Raw genomic sequence first — 23,456 nt, forward strand, 5'->3', positions numbered from 1 at the left:
AAACCCAGTCGGAACAGGATCAGGACCCTGCATGGGCCTCTGCTGACTGGGGAGGCGGATGGCATGGCAAAATGAGGGAGATAAAACAGTCAGGAGCATTCCAGAAAAAGTTACTACTTTATCACTATCATAATTCTGTCTCTGGCTGGCCGTGCTATTTATAGCCAAGATGATTCCCATGTTCAAAGCACCAGCCAATGAGTCTGACATATCTGTGATTAGCAGGGGTTCCTGAGCTCGTGTCTTCCCCAAAGTGACTGATTTTTTTCCTTCTTTAAATCATTCAAAATTGGTTTAGTCACTCTGGTGCCAGTTTGTATCTCAGACACTAAGAAAGATTTTTATTATTGAAAGATATACAGGAACTTTGCAGATTCATTGCAATAAATTATAAACAGAATGGGCATGTTCTTCAAGTGAAGATACAATATACTTCACTTTGTTAAAAATATTTCTTTGGTGGGAAGTGTGTCCATATTATTGTGTTGTCATATTATGAACCTTTGTCGCATGTGCATTATCTATCTTCTGTCTAGTGAAGATATTTTTTCTTGTTGGTCAAAGAGAAAATGTATTTATTTCCAGCCAAGGATGTATTTCTTTGCTACACTTATGACATTACAGATAAACCAGTATTTGTGTGTAATATACAAAGCAGTGTTTTGCATTTTATCTGGTAAATCATTATATGGCTTTTTAAGTCCTCAGATATTTTTTAGTGACTTATAAATCCACTTGCTGTCAAACTCTTTGGGCATCCTTTAATTCCTTAGAGTATTAAAGTTTAAATAAAGAATGTCTGTAAATTTAAGGCACTATGATTTTATAAGAAGGGTCAAAAAGCAATGAGGTACACTTATTTCAATTATTAATTAGTTGATAATATTAATATCATCTTTGACCCGGGCAGCACAGGCTTGCCACATCTCCCTAAGCCATTTCAAAAGAAGAGTGCACATTCACAGAAAGGAGATGTAACCCACTGTCAGTAGAGCTTTGGCCCCAACACCCTGTAGGACTCTAGTGAGCTGAGCTGGACCCTAAGGAGAGCTCCCTCACACAAGCAAGCCCCCCCCCACTCTTCATGTCCATCCATTCCATCCAATTGAAATACAAAACTTTGCTTAAAGCCGACAAAGGAACAGTTACTTGCCCGTGAGGCCAGAGCAGAGTTGGGCTGAGGCCACTCTTAGTGTCACAGCTTCCTGGGAACCTGAGCGAGAGAAGACAACGTGCACGGACCTAACTGATTTGCGGGGGGCTAGCGGCTGGACAGGACCATATGATGCGTTTGTTTCTGAAGGGCAGATTTCAGGGCTCCCCCCACTCAGTCAAGACGCCCGTGTGTTTCTCAGGGCATCAAAGTGTGAGAACCAACCATATATTAACGTCATTTGGAGCCCGGTAAGGCAGGGTAACATTAAAATAATAATTAAGGAAACAGACAAATAAATGCAAATGAGAAAGTCTGACTGAGCCCCAGGAATCTGCCTTAACCATACCCTCACGTGATACTGAGGCATCAGAACCAGGGCTTAGGAAACAGTGTTTGAGAAACACTGAATGGAAAAGTACAAAAGGCAGAGCCTACTTCTGGAGCCCGCCTTTAACGAAACGATGTACTAGAAGAGGCAAGTGTCTGTAATGCTTAAATAGCTTTGCAGTGTTGGTTGTTCAAGGCCCTTCCTGGATCAGCCTTTTTTAAACTGTACCATGTGCTCTGGAGTGGCCGTAAGTTAGTTGACTACCTTACTATAAACTAGTGGCCATAAACTAGTTTACTAGTGGTGGGAGGAGGGGAAACCTATGTGCATGTTTTGGGAGAGCAAGTTGATGGTAGTTCTTTAGTAACATTTTTATTGAAAAGTGTGCATCTCGATGAGTTTTCACAAATAGGAGCACCCATATGTACGAAAAAAAGGGTATTACAAACACCCCAGACGCCTCACCACCCTCTCCTGGTCACTGCCCCTCACACACCTGAGAACACCCACTGTATGGCTGTAACAGCATAAATTACTTTTGTCTGTTTTAAACTGTTTTTATAATTGTGTTAAAGTATCATATTTTTTTGTCAGAATCATAGTAGTGCTATGCCCCATTCCGTTTGTTTGTTTGTTTGTTTGTTTGTTTGTTACTATGGCTAACTTCAGAGGTATCTGTTCCACAATGACTCACTTTGCACTTGAAAAAGAATTCAATAACAACATGTTGTCTTTCTACAGGGAAATGTTTAGACTTTTGTAAGCACTGGCTTTCAAATAAAAGTCCAAGGAATTCATGCTTGAATCTCAAGGCAGGCGTGTCTAAATGCCTCGCTCTTTGAACGTTGAAAACGAATAGCATTGTTAGTGCTAATAAATAAATTATTTGGTTGGAAACTTGAGTAAATGTATTTTAGCAATCTAAATCGATTAGGAAAAAAAGTGTTAATGAATGCAATTCCTAATCAAAGAGAGAAAATGGGAGTATAAATTTAGCCCTCCAGCGAAATTCTCCAAAGCAAGTGCTCTTCTGGTTTGTTTGAAAGTTGCATTTAGAGTGGGCTAAGGGATAGGGGTCTGTGAAGCCCCAGTGGCCGGGGTCGGGGGGGGGGGGGGTGGCGGGCTGTCAGGTTCACAGCGTCAGCCTCCTGTAGATGTAAAGAAGTAGCCTGTGCTCAGCTGGGAGACAAGGGTGTGAGGAGTGTCATCCTTTGTGCCCCGAAGGCTCTACTCTGGAGGAAGGTGGGTCCAGGAGGGGCACAGAGCAGGCCTAGTGAGAAGGGTGCCAGAATGGAGGCCTCGCATGAGGGAGCATGATGAGATCAGATCCTGTAGGCCCAGGAGAAGTAAAAGTCGATGAAGGGCTTTGGTCGGGGAAGTGACCCAATCCCGGGGAGCCTGGGTGGCTCTGTCGGTTGAGCATTGACTCTTGATTTCAGCTCATGATCTCATAGTTGCTGAGATCAAATCCTATGTCAGGCTCTGCACTGACAGTGCGGATTCTGCTTGGGATTCTCTCTCTCTCCGCCCCCCCTCCCTCTTTGCTCTCCCATGTGTGCGCGTGCGCGCTCTCTCTCTCTCTCTCTTTCAAAATAAATAAATAAACATTTAAAAAAAGAAGAGGTGACCCAATCTGGCTATTCTTTAACAAAAGCACTGGCCTCCCTTATGGGGTGTGGGCTCCTGATGAGGGGGAAGCTGACAGGTTGAATAATTAGGTAACAGATGGTGATAGTGGCATCATCGTGGAGACGGTGAAGGAGGTGAGGAGTGGTTAGGTCCTGCTTACATTTGAAAGTTCACAGTCAATAAAATGTGCTCATGGATTAGCCGTGAGGGGTGAAAGAAGCAAGGTGGGTCTAGGGTCTGAGTATCCTGGCGGAACAGCTGGAAGAAGGGACTGCCAGGAGTCGTGAACACCCCCCAAGCAGCGGGCTTGTGAGTTGAGACCCCCCCCACCTTTGGCACAGGTTACAGGGGAAATGTTCTTCAGGCCCCAGGCACAGGTGTGCAGTGGCCATGGACGCAGGGGCTCACGTGGCAGGTGAGGGCAGGAGGGCTGAGCTGGAGTGAGGACGTTGCTGACATTTCTACGGCCATGACATTCGCAGGGACCCACCAGCCCCGGAGTGTGAGGATGAATAGGAGATGGCCAAGCCCTCTGGGGCTGGGAGAGACCAGCAAAGGACAATGGGGAGAGGTCAGGGGTACTACGAGAGGAAACCAAGAGAGAGTGTTGTGTTGAAGGGCTATTGAACAGTGTTTTCAATGCTGAAGACGGGTTCGGGGGTAAGGACAGTGTAGGAGTGTAGGAGTCCTGATGGCTTGGGCAACTGACCCTGCCAGGGGCCCCGCTCAGCAAAACCTGTGAGGAGTGATGTCCTCACAAGTGAACATGTGCAAAGTAGGCTCCTTAGGCCCGCGAGTGGTAAGTCCTGTCTACCAGAAAACAATTTCTTTCTTCTTCCCTAGAATGTATGTAAACGTCTTGATAATCTCTCCCATTTTCCCATTCTGCCCTCAATTGTTCTATCTCCTTGAGAGGCTTCCTATCGGAGATGGTGGGATTTGTTCACGTGCTTGCTCCCCCCCCCCCCCCCCGACAGGAAAAGTTATCCTGCTTCCTCAGTCCCCAGGTACAGGCAGCTATGCCATTATCAACACTTGCTTGTTTTAATACCGAAGATCGAGTGGTTTGTCTCTTTCAGTGTTCTGCCCGCCAAAGTAGCTGAATAGTGCATTTTATTTTATTTTTTTTATACTTCTGCTTTCTTGTCTTTTAGTTTCATTACTGAAAATGAGACTCATGCCCAGAAATTCTCCCAAAAAAACCTGGCTTTTAAATATAATATTTAACTGGTAATTACAGACTCTGTAGATATAAATACAGTTACCTAATGGGGTTAAGTGACTTTTGAAAATACCACCTTCTTGGGGCGCCTGGGTGGCCCAGTTGGTTAGGCATCCGACTTCAGCTAAGGTCATGATCTCACGGTTCGGGAGTTCGAGCCCTGCGTCAGGGTCTGTGCTGACAGCTCAGGGCCTGGAGCCTGCTTCTGATTCTTTGTCTCCCTCCCCTCAGCTCTTCCCCTGCTCACAGTCTGTCTCTCTCTCTCAAAATAAATAAAGATTAAAACAAATTTAAAAAAAAAAGAAGAAGAACTGTTAAAATACCACCTTCTTTCACCTGACCTGCTTTTTGCACTTCTCATTGATGAGTGGTTACCGGGGATCAGAACAAGTCCGATTTTTGAGAATTCCTGTTTATATAGTACAGAAGAAGGAAGGATTGGATGACAGGTTTGATGCATGGTGTCACTGAAGAGTAAAGTGTAATGGTATTAATTTGTGTTAAGTGCCATATTTTAACTCTAATTAATCTGGAGTATCTACGTTATTAATATTCTTTCCTGCCACTAATTTCTCCCATCAGTCTTACATTGGGATGTTCATTTGCATCCTCTGAATTGGAGAAAGGTGGTGAATTTCCCTGAGTAGCCTCTCATAAATCAGGAGACTGGAGTTTTGGATGCTTTCCTGCCTGGTATTTACATGTGATGTGGCCTTGAACTTAAAACTAACCTTTTTACTTCTCCATCAACTCAAATGTATATGTTCTCACATTTAGAGAGGGGTATACAAAATAGGACAGAGATTAGGAATGTGGACTTTGGAGACAGATGCCTGGTTAGCACACCTGACAATATATGATAGCCATCCAAAAATATCAGCCATATTAACAGCAAACTAATGTGAGGGTTAAAACGGGGCTTTTGCATGTTATTTTTAAAGACATGCAGAATTTGATTGTGCCCAGAGATCTAATTTGAGTTTCATTTCCTTTTCATTGGACCACTTTGTTTTCATCATGCAAATAATACATGTTCTTCCTGGCGTCACAGCTGGCAGTAAAAATTAACAACCTATGAGCTGAATGTAAAACATAAGCTTCTTTCACTGTTATAAAATTAGGCTTTTTGTCTTCCCCTCACCATCCATAAATGGTGTGTTTGTGTGTGTTTATCGTGGGGGAGGGAATACATTATAGAGTTTGTGACTTGTCGTAGCGCTGCTGGCATGCCCAGGATGTGGCATCATGGCTTTTGGAATAATTAGATGCAAAATAAAGGGAGAGAGAAAGGTCCTGCTCACAATGACTTGCGTCTATGGACTGTTCCCGCTTTAATCAGATCACAGTTGCTGGGTCGGAAGCCCGTAAGGACCAATTAGCTTTGTCCAGTGTAAAAGCCATGTTTTCTAGTCAGAGTCTGTCCCTCTCACCCTGATTGGCTGTGTCCAAAGAGCCTGCTGTGTGTCACAGAGGGAACTCCTGAAGAGCATCTGTGGCTCAGCGCAAATTAATGACAGCTGCTGGACACAGAAAGAGCAGTCCATACTGATGGGGGGGGGGGGGGGGCAGGGGTTGGCACATAGGCGTATGTGTGAGAAGAATGCGTAAGTCCAGAAAAGGCTGTGCATTATTTCAGGATTGTGGTTCCCCGTGCGGATCAGGGCTCATTGAACCTTTTGTACCATGGACCACTTTGGCAATATGTTCCCCAATGAAAATATAAATGCGTACAATAAATGACATAGCATTTTAAAGGAAATCTAATGTATTGAAACGGAATTCTCAAAATATTTAAAAAGAAGAAAAATACATAGTTTTTATCAGTGCTTTAAATAACCTAATTTGGGGCACCTGGGTGGCACAGTCGGTTAAGCGTCTGACTTCAGCCAGGTCACGATCTCGCGGTCCGTGAGTTCGAGCCCCGCGTCGGGCTCTGGGCTGATGGCTCAGAGCCTGGAGCCTGTTTCCGATTCTGTGTCTCCCTCTCTCTCTGCCCCTCCCCCGTTCATGCTCTGTCTCTCTCTGTCCCAATAATAAATAAACGTTGAAAAAAAAATTTTTAATAACCTAATTTTACAGTGGGTTTATTAATTACCACGGTTTCAAATTAGTAATTAGCATAAATGATGTTTCAAAATAGTTCAATATTAATAATAATATGAAGTGAAAAAATATTGTGATTTTTCTTGGTTCAAAGTCACCAGTACTCCCAGACTGGTAACTGTGATCTGTTACTCACCCTCTTCATTGATGAAAATGCTAAATTATGATCAGAAGAAAGTGTACAATTATCTTCTAGAAGCTCGAGTTTCTGCCCCAGATTAAAAAATCAGAGATACCTATCTGAACCACTTGTAAATTTTCATGGCTAAAATGGTACTATTTCATCCAGGAAAGCACTTGAGTATTTAATATAAAATATTTAACCTTCAGTTGGAGTTGATTTCAAAACACAACTATTGCAAAAGTGGGGAAAACTTATCAGTAAAAATTTATGACAGAAAATTTGAATCTATTTCAATAAATACATTCTATTGAATTGTGTCAAGGTTTTTCTTGACATTTGGAGGAAATTTTCTAGGAGTCAGTTGTGATGAAATCTTCCCTGAAATAACTTCTGGATTGCTATATAAAAAGGTACATTTTCTAAAAAAAAAAGACAAAAACAAAACCCAGAAAGTCAAGGGCTGGTGTTTCCCCCATTCACAACATGACCATGTAGTCATGAAAAGAAAATCTATTGGAAATATAAATTGTCATCGATTTTTTTAACTGAAGAGGAGAAAAGACAAGAAAAAAACATATTTCTAGTACATGAGTCTTAATTATATTTTAATAACATATGTCTAATTAAATAATATTTGGAATTCTACAGCTATTTAAAAATACTTACTTGAAATCATCTCTGTCTGTTATATGATGTCTTTGAGGACTTTCCATGGGCAAAAATGTAGCCTTAATCTATTAACTTTATATAGAAATACGAATTATTTGGGGATTTGATCATTAGTGTGGAATGAGAAGACAAATAGGAAAATAAAGTAAATATAATACTTTAGGTTATGAATTTTTTTTCTTTTACTTAAATATTTTATTAGCAATTTACCAAATGCCTTTGCTTCTCAATTTTCTGTCTACCTGTTTTTAACCACAATTTTCTCTCCTAACAACATATAATGCAGATACAATAACTCTTTATTAGCGTTTTTGTTTGTTTGTTTGTTTTTGTTTTGTTTTGTTTTTAATATATACTGAGTTTGAGGACAGGAGACCAAAAAGTTGATGAACTGTCTCTGGACTTTCTTGTCCTCGTCAACTCGTTCTAAGGGCCCCAGTCCCTTGACTTGAAAGCATTTCTTCTTTCTGTAATGACTCCAGATCAAAAAAGAACCCTCCTATATGATGTGAAAAGCAACACGCCAAAAGCATCCAATAACATAGAATTTTTTAACTTCTCAAAAAATTATTTTCTAGGCTGAACAAGACAATGGTCACCCTCTGCCAGCCTTTGCCAGTCTACATATTGAAATACTGGATGAAAACAACCAGAGTCCCTACTTCACGATGCCCAGTTATCAAGGCTACATTCTGGAATCTGCCCCAGTGGGAGCCACTATCTCCGACAGTCTGAATTTGACCACCCCTCTTAGAATTGTGGCTCTGGACAAGGACATAGAGGATGTAAGTTCAATCTGCATTTTGCTCTTGTTTTCTTAACACATCTCTTATTGTCTTTATGTCAACAGGAAATTTTACGAGGACATAGTTACATGAGCCATAGAATAGAGAACCAAGTCCGTATAAATAAGAGTCTCAAAAACGAGGATCTTAGTGTTGTAATCTAATTTCACATCAAGAATATTGTGAAAAAGAGTATGTTTGAATTCAGTGACTGTTTTTTTGTTTGTTTGTTTGTTTTTCAGTTTACAGATCCTGGGTATAAGGATGAAAAGGAATGTTTCATTTATAGTTTGCTAAACCACAGGACAATCTTTTTTTTTTTTTTTAATTAATATGGGTTGAAAACTGTTTCTATAATTGCTGATAGGGGAACATAATCACATTACAGAATAAATATTAGAAAAAAAAACCAAAAACATGAAGGCAGCCCTGTGGTATGATTTAAGGAACTTTTCCGATGCTATGTTATTAGGCAAAAACACATTTGGAGGCAGCTGACCCGCTCACACTGCCACCGGTGGCCGTGTTGATGTCAAGGCTCCGTGCGCCATGCATGCCAGTGCCCTGTGGTGGACATGCCACTGGCCACACGGGTAGTTGGCCGTCCAGGCTGGGCGGGTCAGAGTTCTTGACCTCTGCACCCCGTCTTGTGCTGAGAAGTGGGCAGCCAACCTATACCAGGCCAGTCAGAGCTTTTCCAGGAAAGGAAAATCAAGGAACCAGGGCGGGGAGGCTTTGGCATCATGTATTAAAGAATTGGAAACGGATCTGAAGCCACAGTGGCCGCGTTAGCTGACATCATGGAGGAAGCCTGTCACCACAGAGAGGAAATGAGTCCTGACAAAGTCACACACAAGGGAGTGCTGTTGGGTCCTGTTGTCTTGGGTTAGAAGATGCCCAGGCCTGTACTGATCTCTGATTTTTCTTCCTTTTGTTCTGTGGTTCTGTGACCTGCCACAGTATTTCCCCATGCATCTTTTTTATTTTTTTGAAAACATACTTTCAGTTTGAATTCTGCCCCTTCCAAAGGGAGAAAGACCTGACTCAGCCATTTCTCCCTCTTCAACAGAGCTGTTCATAAATGTCCTGCAGCCACGCTGTCCCCAATGGCAGCCACCAGCCACGCGTGCCTGTGGAGCCCTGGAAACAGGACTACACTGACAACTTAATTTAATGTTTTGTTTAATTTAACTAACTTAATTCTAAGTAGTCACCTGCCACTACTTGGGCAGCACAGCCGTACAGTGTCCCCCAAAATCTCATTACAAGGAAGCTTCATCATCCGTCTAGTAAATGAAGAGGGAACTTTCAGATTTTTTGTCCCCTCTTTCTGGAAAAAGTTTCTAACACTTCGCAGAGGCTGTGACAACTCTGTGTGCACCCCGCTTCTTTCCAGATGCCTTTCTACCTCCTGATACTTTCTCTCTCCCCTCATCCCAACCTTCCTGTGCTGCGTAGTCTCTCCTCTTTGGTCTCATCACGTTTTAACAATAACTGTCAGTGAGTTCTTAGTACCGGCCAGACAATCTAGTAAATACTTTATCTTGCGTTAATTCCCTTAAATCTCACAGCAAACATAAAAGATGCAATATCCCATATTGCAGAAGGGGAAGTTGAAGCTATTTTAAATTGATTTCTGTGATCACAGACTTAGTAAATGGTGGAGTTGGTCCTTGAGCCAAGGTCTATGGGAAGCAAAGTCCTTGATTTTAAGCACCAAACTAGAAAGCCCATGTCTACTTGATACAGTATGACTATAGTCTGACAATCATGACAGCTGATAAATGCTACAGACATTCTTCCAGAAAAGTGCATATGCGAACACCATTTCCCATCCCAATGTAGGGGGGTTAGGGATCCCCTGAATGTCTTCATCTAGTGAGTCCTCACTAGAAAATTCAGAGTTACCTTAATAAGTTTTATATAGGCTAAGCTACTATATTTTGTAGGCCTGGTGATGTCCCATAGATTTTGGTATGGATTTTATTTCATTTTTAAATTGGAATGCGTAATCATATGTTAAGCAGAGACTAGTCAATTTGGAAAATTATAATAGTGTAAGTCATACCTTCATGAACACATCAGTTAGCAAAATCTGAATCCTGAAAGAAAATGCAGCTGAGAGTTTTTCCATAATTGCAAAATGTATGTGTTTGTATTTACTTGATGTATTTATATTATTGAATAGTTGCATGCTAAACTTGCTTGGGTACATTCTTACTTTCCTGGATTGCCATCCACGTTAACATTATAAATGTGAAAATGCATTCTAGGGGCGCCTGGGTGGCGCAGTCGGCTAAGCGTCCGACTTCAGCCAGGTCACGATCTCGCGGTCCGTGAGTTCGAGCCCCGCGTCAGGCTCTGGGCTGATGGCTCGGAGCCTGGAGCCTGTTTCCGATTCTGTGTCTCCCTCTCTCTCTGCCCCTCCCCCGTTCATGCTCTGTCTCTCTCTGTCCCAAAAATAAATAAAGGTTGAAAAAAAAATTAAAAAAAAAAAAAAGAAAATGCATTCTAAGAGACTTTGTAAAGGATGATGAGACTTACAGGGTATTGGTGAGGTGGAGTTGGGGGAGCTCCTAGGTGTAAAATGTCTGGGAAACACTACTTGACATTCTACTCATAGAGTTGACTATCCCACTTAGCCTATTAAATGCTCTGTGCATTTCCAGGGCTGGGGGAGGAGTTTGGGGCAGGAGGCTGTTGTTCTTAAGAGTTTGTTCTTTGGAGTTACCCCCCAGTCCCGGCTTGTGTGACCCTTGGTCCTACTCTGTGATAGTTGAATGACTCTGTGGGCCTCGTTTTCGTGAGTCACCCCTTTTCATTCAATCACCTGTGATGCAAACAGGTATGTGACAGGACGCCTTGGTCTGTCCTTCCCTTGGGGCTGGCAGGAAGGGCAGGGAGAGGACAGTTCCCTTAAATGCTGCCATGCACTTAGAGAAAGGCACCGTTAATATGTCTTGTAAAAACGTCAAGTAATTAAACAATGTGTATCTTGCCATTAGTTTTTTAGGCCCATCCTCTTTCCAAAATTAACTACAGTGAGTGCCATTGGGTGCCTAGAAAGTGAGCAAGTATCTCTAATCTCCTAGCGATGAAGGTTTCTAAAATACTAAATATAGCTTCTATGTGTCTATAATGTAAACAAGCCCATAGAATGTCAACATAGTTTAACCCAGTTTCCTATACCATGTGAAATATTCTCTTAAAACCCACTCCTCAGGCACTGATATAACCCCTCATCATGCCCCTCAGTCTTGAAACCCAAGAGTCTTTGGTTTTTGTTTCCTCACTGCAGCTGAAAATCTTCGTATTCTCCCTGTTTTGTCCTCTGGATATTTCATGACTGTCTTTATCTCTCATTGGAATTACCTTCTGATGTCCTTGCCCTCCTGTTTTTTCTTACTCGGGTGTCTCTTACCCAGCCACTAAGAGTGATCTAGTTAAGAGGTCAGACCAGTCTACATCACAGTTCTGCCTCACACGCTTTTGAGATCAGTTTTCCCGCAGAAGAGAATGGCTGGCTGTTATCTCATGCCTGAACATTCATACAGCCTCATTTCCTGAAACTTCCTCCTCACCTGTTACATTTAGCAATGGCTTGTAGTTTCCTGTGTCGCTTCTTGTCTCATTACCTTTTTTTGTGACATTTTCCATGCTTTGAAATCTTTTCTCTTTCATCACCCAAGCTGGTTTGGACAACTTCCACTCAGTGTTGAGAGTTCTGCATGGGCATCCCTCACTCACATCATGTCCAGACTCCGCTTCCTCTCACCTGAGTGGGGTGTCTCTCTCATGCTATCCTTGTGACATTGTAGTCACCTTGCACCCTCTTTGAATATAAACTGAGAACAGGGCTTAGATCTCTGTCATTCTTGTATCTTGAGGATCTAACACAGTTCCCAGAACTTAGTAGTTTCTACTAATTGTTTAATGAACTTGTACATTCAGGCATGAGTAGAGGAATGAGGATAGCTAACATATGATCAAAATTCTAGTGCTCTTGGGGCACCTGGGTGGCACAGTCGGTTAAGCGTCCGACTTCAGCCAGGTCACGATCTCGCGGTCCGTGAGTTCGAGCCTCGCGTCAGGCTCTGGGCTGATGGCTCAGAGCCTGGAGCCTGTTTCCGATTCTGTGTCTCCCTCTCTCTCTGCCCCTCCCCCGTTCATGCTCTGTCTCTCTCTGTCCCAAAAAAAATAAATAAATAAAATAAAATGTTGGAAAAAAAAAATTAAAAAAAAATTCTAGTGCTCTTGATTTAACTGTTTCACGATACGGCCCATTCCAGGGTTGGACAACCACTTCCTAGAAAACTCTTCATCCTATTGAGTTGAAATGAGCCTTCTCATAATTCATCTTGTATTCCATATAACTTCCATTTTCCAGCACTGAGAATAAATCCATGAGATAGTCTGTAATAGGTTTCAAGATGGATTGATGTCCTTTGGAATCACCTCTTTCCCCCACCACCCCCAGGCCAAGGACTCTTTATTTTAAAAGCAAAATATGTTCGCTACTAGATGATTTAAAGATTTGTATTAACAAAAAGAAACCTCAAGGCCCTTTCAAGGCAAGAATTTTACTGCCTGATAAATTCTTGCTGTTTTTGAGTGCCAGAATAATGCAATTACTCAGTGTATGGGCAAAGGATTTAAGAATAAAGACAGAAACACATCACCGCATTCAGGTGTTACCAAAAGAAATGGAGAAGAACGCTAGGCATGGAAAGAGAAGTCATCACGGCAGGAGTTAGTTTCCTGAGTAGCTTCGAGAATAGGAGAACAGACTTGGATTGTCCAAAAATCAGCGTCTTCCTTCAGTTCAGTAGAAAGGAAGAGTTTTAAGAAATAGTAGCAGGGATCGGTGAGTGGAGTTATCAGCAGTGTAGATTTTGGTGTAGAAGGAATATAACGGTCACAGTGTAACTAAAAAAAAAAAGTAAACAAAAATATTTGTGTCAGTGTTCCTTTTCTATTGATGTATAAATGTCCACATAAAGGTACATATGTCATATAGAGAGGTAATAGGAGTCACATTCTGGGTTGTTTTTTTTTTTTTTTTTTTAAGTGCTCTTACATCATACTTTCAAAATAGCCCAGCAGGTAGATAGGGCAAGACACGCCCAAGGTATTTAAGATGATGTCTGAAACCACCATGTTTTCAGTAAGCAGAACTACTAAGAGCTGATGATTGGATTCCGGTTATAAAAAGTAAGTAAATAATGGGGAATAGTAATCAACCGAGGGTACCCGTTTGGCTCGTAGGAAGGCAGCAAGTCATTTAGAATTCCATGTGGGTTCACGTCCTGCATAAAGCATTACTGTTTTCAGAATAAAGGTGTCCTTAAAACTTAATGTAATATGGTCTTAAAGGTCCACGGTCCTGGTATGCTTTATACATATCATTATGCTGTCGTATGTATGTTATGTCAGAATATTAAGAAAAAAATACACCTTAAAAAAAGTTATTAGTTTAAATGCGCTAGAAAACGTTGTTGCTGTTGTTTATTTGTTTTTTATTTGAGTATACTTATAAGTCATATGTATGTCTGTGGTCATTTATGCTTACATGTTTCTATTTAATGTTTAATTTGCATATAGGTTCCTCCAGGGGGAGTTCCTGTAGGTACTAGGCATTCATTTTGTGTTTGCTCTTTTGTGAATTGCTGTGGTGCATTTCCTAGTTCTCTTTCTTTTCCGTAAAACAAGTAGACACTTCCTTCAGTATCCGTTATAAAGACATCTACAACGACTTTATACATGTCTGTGTAGATGTTAATTTAATTTTATGTTCATCATATCATTGGTTATAGTAGAATGAATTGTATGGAATCCAAATTTCACATGAACTTTAGCAAAGATTGTTCAATTTTTTAATGTTTTTCAGTTTATGACAAACATTAGTAATTCATCATCATATTTCTGAAAGACTCTAAGCTTGGGATTGAACTCTTTTGAACAAGGTTGTCTGAAGACAACTACTATTGACCAATTCACATTGGCAGATGAGATTAATTTCTGTCATTTCCCCTTATGCTTCATAATTTATCTAAGTATGCATATGTATATATGTGCACATATACATACATTTTTGTGTTGTATGTGTATATATATGAGGATGCATATAAACGTGTGTGTGTGTGTGTGTGTGTGTGTGTGTATGTGAGAGAGAGATACAATATTCTGGTTCTCATTGGAAACCCCAAATTGGCTTCAAATCCAGTTGATTGTTATATGTGAATGGATTTCTTCTATATGATAAGATTTTAAATTTACATTCACATGTTGTTTACCTTTGCATTTGTATATGTGCTTACTTTTGTCCTAAATTTTTCTGTGCTGTGAGTGAATATCAGAGTTTATTTTACCCTCCCAGAGAATAATACACAAACCAATGAAATGACACACTTATCGTGTATACTTACTATATACTTCAGATAATATAATATTACCTTATATCAGAGGGAAAAGGAACATTTATTAATCAGCCTTCTGTGTACATACTGATTTTTAAAAAAACTAATGTGTATTTTGAAAAAATTTTTAAACACAAGGGCTGCATTAAAAGTACTGACCCTGTAAGAATAAGAAGTCAGATGGAGTGCCTGGGTGGCTCAGTGGGTTAAGCATCCGACCTCAGCACAGGTCATGATCTCACATTTCATGGGTTAAAGCCCATGTCAGGCTCTGTGCTAACAGCTCAGAGCCTGGAGCCTGCTTTGGATTCTGTGTCCTTCTCTCTCTCTGCCCCTCCCCCTCTCATGCTCTGTCTGTCCCTCTCAAACATAAATGAACATTAAAAAAATAATAAGAAGAAGTCAGAGCATTTTCTGTCCATTTTACACTCATAATATACCACACCCGAAACGAGTATTAGCCTTAAAAATAAGTCCTAGGTATTAAGCTTTGAGTAGTAATTGGCTGCATATTTCCAAATCTGCCTTCTTCAATTCTTGGCCTCAAATAAATATCCAGGTATTCACCATTAGCGTCTAAGTACCCTATATGTAGATTTTTAAGGTTACTATGGTAAGTATCTGTAAACTTCACAAGTTATAATTTAACCAGAGATTAACTGAGCAGGAAAGATTGGCATGAGCTATAAAATGCCATTGACAGTGATAGCTTTATGTGTTATATTATCTTTTTCACAAAAAAAAAAAACAATCCGCAGGGCTGGAAAGTCGTATTTTAGTCTCTAGCTAGTTGCAACGGGACTTGAAGACCAGCAAATTATCAAAAAGTCTTTAATGTTTCTCGTTATCAAACGTAAGAGTCTGTTTCTGAAGTCCTGGCAGGCGTGTCATCTTGAAACAAGAAGCATTTGAAGTGAGGGTCTCGTGGCTTTCATAAACCGGGAGAACGAACAGCATGGTCAGTGGCACGACCGGGTGGTGCGGTGTCGCGTGTGTGTACCGTGGTGCACGGCCCGGTGCTCACCGCAGTCCTGCACCATCACCGCACCTGACATAACAAAGAAAATGCTCACAACATGTGGTGAGTCTCTGAAGGAATTATACCCAACAAATTTACCAACAGAGACTCCCGGGGGGAAGGAAGAAAGAAATTGGGAGAACATTAGTTATGAGGAAGGTAGAGAAGGACTGAGGGATCTGAACAAAGGGAAAGAAGCAAATATGTGCTCTATTAGGTCAGGGGGCAGAGCTTGCTCAGCTCAGATTACTGGCCACGTAGAGATTTGAGTATAGGATGCTGCATTGCTCAACATCACTGTTGGGACACTCGGAGAACAGGAAAAAATATATGAATTTAACAGCCTAGTGATTTTACCCTGGTTGGTAATTGCTGTTAATTAAAACTGCCTTTTAACTTTCTCGATCACTTAAAAATAACCATCAAATGTTATTGAAATTGACTTTAAAGTACACACACAGTAAGAAGGAACCTCAAAATATGGCTTAAAATATGTTGAATTTATATGCATTTTATCATCTATTTTTTAAAATAATTTAACTTTTTATTAACTAATATGTTTGATTAATCAACCCCCCCACCACCACCTGCTAGCCATGCTGAGCATATGGGGTCGTGATGCTGACACGGAAACTGAGGTTCCTGTTTGAAAGTATCCATGTAAAGCCTCTGACTTTTCACGGCTCTGGACAATTTTGATTATTTTATAATAAAGAGATCAATGGAAATTATCGTCTATCGTATTCATTTTTTTTATTGTTGTGGGATCAATAAATGTAGCATACTGGACTTGTATCAAAATCTTCCATAGAAGACTTTAAGTCTTCTATGGACCTAGAAGCTGCAATGATATAGCTAAGTGATATCTCAAATATCTAAGGTGATATCACAAATACAGAACTGTGTGAGGTTCAAATGAAACCATTCATTTCAAAGTTATTCAGAATATGTACATACAGAAGCTTTAACAAGATGTATAGATTTCAGCATCTGTGGGTTGCATCAGGACCACCTTTTAATATAGCAGTACAGATATCAACTTTCTCAATTTCACATAAAAATGTTTAAAATGTGAGTGCTAATTTTTTAAGTCAAATTTAACATGTCTTTAACAATTTTTAAGTCTATACTCTGCCCTCAGCCCCCGATTTCAGATGTAGAAAAGGAATCTATGATATTAAATTGCATTTCACACTACACTATGCATACCATGTGTTGGGCGCTTTTTTGAATATAGTTGACACACAGAGCTACATTAGTTTCAGGTGCACAACACAGGGATTTGACTTCTGTCTGCATTATGTCATGCCCACCACATGAGTACCCGCCATCTGTCACCGCACGATGACACTGTTACGGTACCACTGACTGTATTCCCTGTGTGGTGACGTTCATCCCCACGACTTATTCCTTCCATAACTGGATGCCTGTATCTCCCGATCTCCCTTTTCCGTCACTGCCTAATTTTTAAAGTTGCCCAAGTCTATAAAAATGCCTCACCTCCCTGTGCATATCTGTTGCTGTTGTTGTCATAGCCTTATCAGAAGCCGTCCGTCCCAAATACCCCTCTTTCCTTTGGTGCACTTGCACTCTGACTCCACTATGCAGACACCAATGCACACCTCCCCACTTCGTGTCCTTGTTCTTTCTTGAAAATGCAGAGACGGATGTCTTCTCATTCAGGGACGTCAATAGACTGGGAAGGGTTTCCCCTGCTTAGTGAATGTTCTCTGTTTTGAACTTTTGCAATCACTTCTCTACGTACATATCATGTTTCTGGGCTCTTTTATCAGACACACGCACCCAACTCATACACCTTCAATCTGATTATCAGAAGTTTTTAAATTAAAATGAACATTATGTTTCCCCTTGGAGAATCTTTACAGCATTAAAATATGAAAGAACGAGCATGATATTTATAGGTACTGAATTATACATAACCAGTCTTATTTCTATTTTACATTAAACATGAGAGCAGAATAGTAATATGCATGTGGGTGCTTTGTTACCACAAATCAAGTAGTTGTACAATCCTACAGCTAAACTTTGGGGCTCCAATTTTCTTCTCTTGCATTTACTTCTTATTCCTTGAGCTCAGTGAAGTTCTGGAGAATATTGATATCATAAACCAATAAGAACATATTCAATTGGATTGTTATCTATCTTATTTCCTTTTTTTACATTAATAATACTTAGTTATTCCACTATGTTGTTTTCCACAAAGTGAGTCATTGTCTTGCATAATTCAGCTCAGTGATGAGTAAATGTCCAGTAAACCCTATCTTTTCTTTGGAAATTCTTTTGACACTCATGGATGGTTTGGTAACAGATTTGTCAAATTAATTTACAGTTCATGAACTAATAGCTGCATTGTTTATTCAACTTTTTTTTGTTTTCTCAAAGACGAAAGACCCAGAGCTTCACCTTTTTCTCAACGATTACACCTCAGTCTTCACCGTCACACAGACCGGTATCACTCGCTACCTCATCCTACTTCAACCAGTGGACCGAGAAGAGCAGCAAACTTACACTTTTTCGGTAAAAAGATTTATTATTTATGGGTGTTCACGTACGTGTAACGGAAAGTGATGTCTGTTTAAAACTGGAGAGGTCCGTGGGGCGCCTGGGTGGCTCAGTCGTTTAAGCGTCCGACTTCAGCTCAGGTCACGATCTTGTGGTCCGTGAGTTCGAGCCCTGCATCGGGCTCTGTGCTGATGGCTCAGAGCCTGGAGACTGATTCAGGTTCTGTGTCTCCCTCTCTCTCTGCCCCTCCCCCGTTCATGCTCTGTCCCTCTCTGTCTCAAAAATAAATAAACGTTAAAACTGAAGAGGTCTGTGACTTAGGGACAAAATGCAGTATTTTCAAGTAACTGAGAATTGAGACTATCAGTAATAAAATTCTTTACATGTGTTTCTCTTTTTTCTGTTTATAAGTTTGTACAGCTATGTTATCATTATTTACCAAAAAAGAAGGAAAATAATTTTCAAGACGAAAACAGGAAAATGAGACTTTCATTCTTCACCATGCACTTATAATTGACTTAAATTGAGATAGTATAAACTAGAATCCACAAGTAAAGAATTATTTCCTAACCCTTACTTTATTTTAATTTATTTTATGGTTTTTGTTATTACATTTTATATTTTGACATAGAGTTAGGCCAGTGGTTCTCCACTGGGATGATCCCTGCACCCCCAAGCCCTGTCCCACCCCCACCCCCCTACCCCCCTGCCGAGCCCTGGGAACATTTGGCAATGTCTGCAAGACAGTTTTGGTCATCACTACTGGATCTACTGGCATCAGGTAGGTAGAGCCCAAGGATGCCGATATGCATCTTGTAACACACAGGACCGCCTTCCCTCTCTCTAACAGGGAATTATCTGATGGAGGAAGCCTGGTTCGGGTTATTTAAGAAAAAAAATGGTGAGGGGAGATTATTAAAGCTGTATATATATAATAGAATATATACATTATATTCTATATTCTATGTTCTGTATATTCTATGTATTCTGTATTCTGTTACACAAACACATACATGATTTGTGGGGGTGAGAGGTGGATATAGATAAAAAGAAAATTGTATTATCCAAATTTATGAGCCATATTTTATTCAGATATAAGAGGAAAATGAGCCAGTGGAAAGGACTTAGGACCTACAGAAGACTCCTTTCTGGAGACCCTTCTTTACACAGCAAAGCCACAGCTTCCAGAAACCCTCAGTGACATTGCGAACTTAGACACAGAGTGGATTTCAGAAGTCATTCAGAACAAAAATGGTGGCGTGGCAGTGCGGACTTTGTTTGTCAGACCTTCCTAAAATGTTAACGATGTAATTAACATAGCACTATTAAGTAACATCAATAAGTCCTTTAAAACTTCCATTTTGTAAATTACCAGAAAAAGACATCGCATCCCTAGGGCGCCTACTTTCTTGAGTTATCAATATAAGCATGTTGGCTCTAAAAGCATCTATGGAATTATATATAAAATATGTAAAATGGAAGAATATTTTCCTATTAATTTTTAAAAATTAAATAGTAGTTAACTCCTAAGAACCAATGTTACTGGCCCACTCCAAGTTCCTCTAACACTTTACATATCTGCTTATTTACATGTGCTTGGAATTGAATACATTAAAAATAAAACAGAATCCTTTGTAATTGCTTCTTAGTGCATTAAAGCACGTTGCTTATGTGTATTATTATAAGTTTGTTATTTCTACCAACAAAACATTTTGGCACCCTTTTAAAACTGAAATTATATATGAGAAATGCCTTAAATCATAGGACTGAATTCAGTACTGCTTATGTTTGCATGACTTACCTGTTACGTGTGTTTTTCATCCCCAAAGATAACAGCATTTGATGGTGTGCAAGAAAGCGAGCCAGTTATTGTCAATATCCGGGTGATGGATGCAAATGATAACACTCCAACCTTCCCTGAAATATCCTATGATGTCTACGTTTATACAGACATGAGCCCCGGGGACAGCGTCATACAGGTAACTACCCATATGGTACAAGGCGCTATGCAAAACGGTTGTTTCCATGGGCATTGTATAATGTGACGCTTCAGAAATTGCTTAAGAAATGAAAACAAGGGGCACCTGGGTGGCCTAGCTGGTTAGCGTCTGACTCTTGATCTCGGCTCAGGTCATGATCTCACAGTTTGTGAGTTCAAGCCCTACATCAGGCTGTGTGCTGACAGTGCAGAGCCTGCTTGGGATTCTGTCTCTCCTTCTGTCTGACCCTAGCCTGCTTGTGCTCTCTCTCTCGTTCTCAAAATAAATAAACTTAAAAAAAAAAAAAGGAAATGAAAATGAACTTCAGACTCATTATATGGCATAATCTGGCTTAAAAAGCTTGAGACTTATGTTTACTTGTCACATAAAAATGTATTTATATTGACTTTAAAGGAGAATTAACTAGTTATTAGATGTAAACGCAGCTATTTGATCAGTTTATACTTGATTTTTAAGAGTTTAATACACCAAATACACTTAATTAATATAGTAGTATTTTTAATAAGTTGATGTTTTCAAGTATTAGATGTATAGTTGAAAATTTCAAATTGTTTGGACCTTTTGTAAGTATGGGCTAATTTTCCCTTGGCGATAAAGGCAGAGGACTACGTTAATAAGTTGGTAGATGACATTGTCAGACAGTGGTTACCTGGACATAACGTGGAATCATCACAACAGAGAAAATTTGGATTTCATGGTAAATGGTATCTGTGAAACTACAGAAATCGGCAAAATCTTTCTCCTTGACTTGTCTTATTTTTATTATTAACCGCATACTTACTGCATTTAAATTAATTATAAGTTATCTCAAACTATGTTGTTTTTTTTTTTTTGTATTCTGTGCGTAAGTCATAAAGAAGTAATCATATTCTTCCTCGAGGGCTTTTGGGATAGTAGAGTCTAGTACTTTCTAAATTGGCTGTACTGCGGAATCATCTAGGGAGATGTTTAGAAACACAGACAACCAAGATGTCACTTCACCTTTCTGGGATCTGAGGTTCTATGAGCAATACTTCGGTTATTGATATTAAAATAATAAACCCGAGGGGTTCAGTGTCCAGACACATAAAGACCACTGATGTAGATTGTCCTCAATATCTGAGAGTCAGATTCAATAATTTTAAGTTAGTTTCAGGCCAGGAAGGCCATGATTCTGTATACTTTTTAGAGCATTTGAATGGCTCCAAATTGTTACTAAATAACATATTGTATATTATATAAGTATACCATAATGATACGTAATAATGTATATGTAACGCATACTAAATATGTACTAGTATAATATATAATCAGTGCACATAACTCAATTTACTTGTCTACATGTGTTAGCATATAGCATATATAAATAGTTCAGAATAGTAGAGCATCAGCCTAAAAACCCTGACGACAAACGTAAGCCTTCACGTGCGCCTCCCGATTCCCCCGGCTCCGTGTTTGCCTCCTTTTCCTTTGCACGTGCTTTGCTCCTGAACCACCAGCTGCACCTAACCGAAAGCGTGTGGCTTCCTCTTTCTCACTTCCTCCAGTTAGCCGCTTCCCTTCCCTGTACAGCTTGATGAGCCTTCTTGTCCTTCGCATCATTTCCCTTCTGAGGACGCATGCCTTGGCGGTGTTCATCCTTCCTTGATGGTCCCTGCTCTTGCACCCCACCTGGACACAGTGCTGTGCAGCCACGCTTCTGTGATCCACTGCTGTGACACAAAACACTCATCACACCTCGTCCCACATCATCACTCCTCATCGGTGTGAGACATTAGGGAAGAAACGGTTCACGTTCTTCTCAGTGCTTCTGCACACTGTTTTCTGTCGACCAAGAGTACTCTTCTTTTTTTTTTTTTTTTTTTTTTTTTTTTAATTTTTTTTTTTCAACGTTTATTTATTTTTGGGACAGAGAGAGACAGAGCATGAACGGCGGAGGGGCAGAGAGAGAGGGAGACACAGAATCGGAAACAGGCTCCAGGCTCTGGGCCATCAGCCCAGAGCCCAACGCGGGGCTCGAACTCACGGACCGCGAGATCGTGACCTGGCTGAAGTCGGACGCTTAACCGACTGCGCCACCCAGGCTCCCCAAGAGTACTCTTCTTAACCCAGACTTTGCAAGGCTGGCTCACTTTCTTCGTACAGAACTCTGCCCAAAATGTCACCTCCTCAGAGAAAACTTCCCTCAAGGCTTAGTGCTGACCTCCTTCCAGCTCACACACTCTCTGTGACTCCCCTTCTCAAATGATCCTATTTTCTTCTCTCTTGCCCTCACCCCACACTGAAGACCCCAAGAAGTCAGTGTCTTTTTTTTTTTTATCACCGTGCTGCCTCAACACGCAAGACATATCACCCATGCAGTACCTAGTCATCCAAAGGATGAATTGTTACCAAATTCACATGGCGCTGTTGTTAACAATAGTCTATAAATAGTTCCGTGCTCTCTTTTATTCATTGGATTAAGATATACTTTCTTGGGTGATAAAAGGGATGACATTATAGCATGGACAGTGGAAATTCACATGTACGCACTTTCATGCGTGGATACCCCCTGCTGTGTATGGCAGTGGAGAAAAGGCCACAGTACATTTTATTCCTATCTTGCTTATGGCATGTGTCATATTGACGGAATCCACCCTTTCAACCGTTTGTCTTGAGGGCAGAACTCTCAAGACAATTAAAAATTAGTTTATAGCATCCACATCAATAGTGCCTAGCATATCACAGGTGCTCAATAGAGTTGATGCTTAATATGTTTATTCCAGGATGACAGAAGGGAGACATGTGGACAAGCAGAATGAATGGGAAGGTATAAACACATTGGCCTCTATTTCTAGTTGATTGGTGGACCTCAAGAACTACATTTGTCTTTACCGAGGCACTTATATGGGCAGCAACATTGCAGTGTATACAGATAAAGGAATGACACTCATTGTCATGTTCTTATTTAATTAGACCTGATTCTTATCTCTATAATAACATAATTGGAAGTAAAACTAAGTTTATACATAAAAAAAAAAAAGCCAGCAGGGAGCTGGAAAGTGTAACTAAGAAAATGATAGCAATTATGTGGTGGAACTATATCTCAAAAAATGTCTGCCTTGGGGGATCAAAAGCTGATTTCTGGCATTTGCTGGCTGAAACACTTAATTTCCCTATGTATCTCTTTATAAAATAGATCTTTCTTTGCCTTTAAAGATTCATATTTTAGATTTCTTCCTGAACCATGCAGATTATGAAGATAGAGTGTCATTTATGTTTATATGGCTCTATCTTTAAAAGTTACTTAAGCACCAAGAGATAAAGACTTATAATTAGTATTTTAAATGTTATTCCTGGCATGTGGTAAAAGAGTGGCATGGCTATAAAACATCCTTCAAGGGCCTGGAAATAGGAGGAAATCGATTTCCTATTGAGAGAAAAATGTGTAAACAAAGCAAAATGATTTAGAACTGGGACCTGTCCCTGCCTCATAAGAATGACAAAATAAATTCTGTGCTGCAC

At 40.2% G+C, this 23,456-nt stretch overlaps 1 protein-coding gene across 7 annotated transcripts in view; it reads left to right on the forward strand.

Annotated features, from left to right (window-relative positions):
- The window catches only part of PCDH15 (protocadherin related 15), a 1,256,363-nt gene that overhangs the window by 895,895 nt on the left and 337,012 nt on the right, over nucleotides 1-23,456 (forward strand). For all 7 annotated transcript variants that reach the window (XR_006299724.1, XM_043596132.1, XM_043596136.1 and 4 more), the window contains 3 exons: nucleotides 7,810-8,016; nucleotides 17,854-17,988; nucleotides 19,803-19,952. Coding sequence is in view for 6 of the 7 variants with exons in the window: in XM_043596132.1 (XP_043452067.1) it covers nucleotides 7,810-8,016; nucleotides 17,854-17,988; nucleotides 19,803-19,952 (492 nt within the window). In the remaining variant the exon portion in view is untranslated. The remainder of the gene's footprint in view (nucleotides 1-7,809; nucleotides 8,017-17,853; nucleotides 17,989-19,802; nucleotides 19,953-23,456) is intronic.

Source organism: Prionailurus bengalensis, chromosome D2, assembly GCF_016509475.1.
Source record: "Prionailurus bengalensis isolate Pbe53 chromosome D2, Fcat_Pben_1.1_paternal_pri, whole genome shotgun sequence".
Taxonomy (NCBI): Eukaryota; Metazoa; Chordata; class Mammalia; order Carnivora; family Felidae; genus Prionailurus; species Prionailurus bengalensis.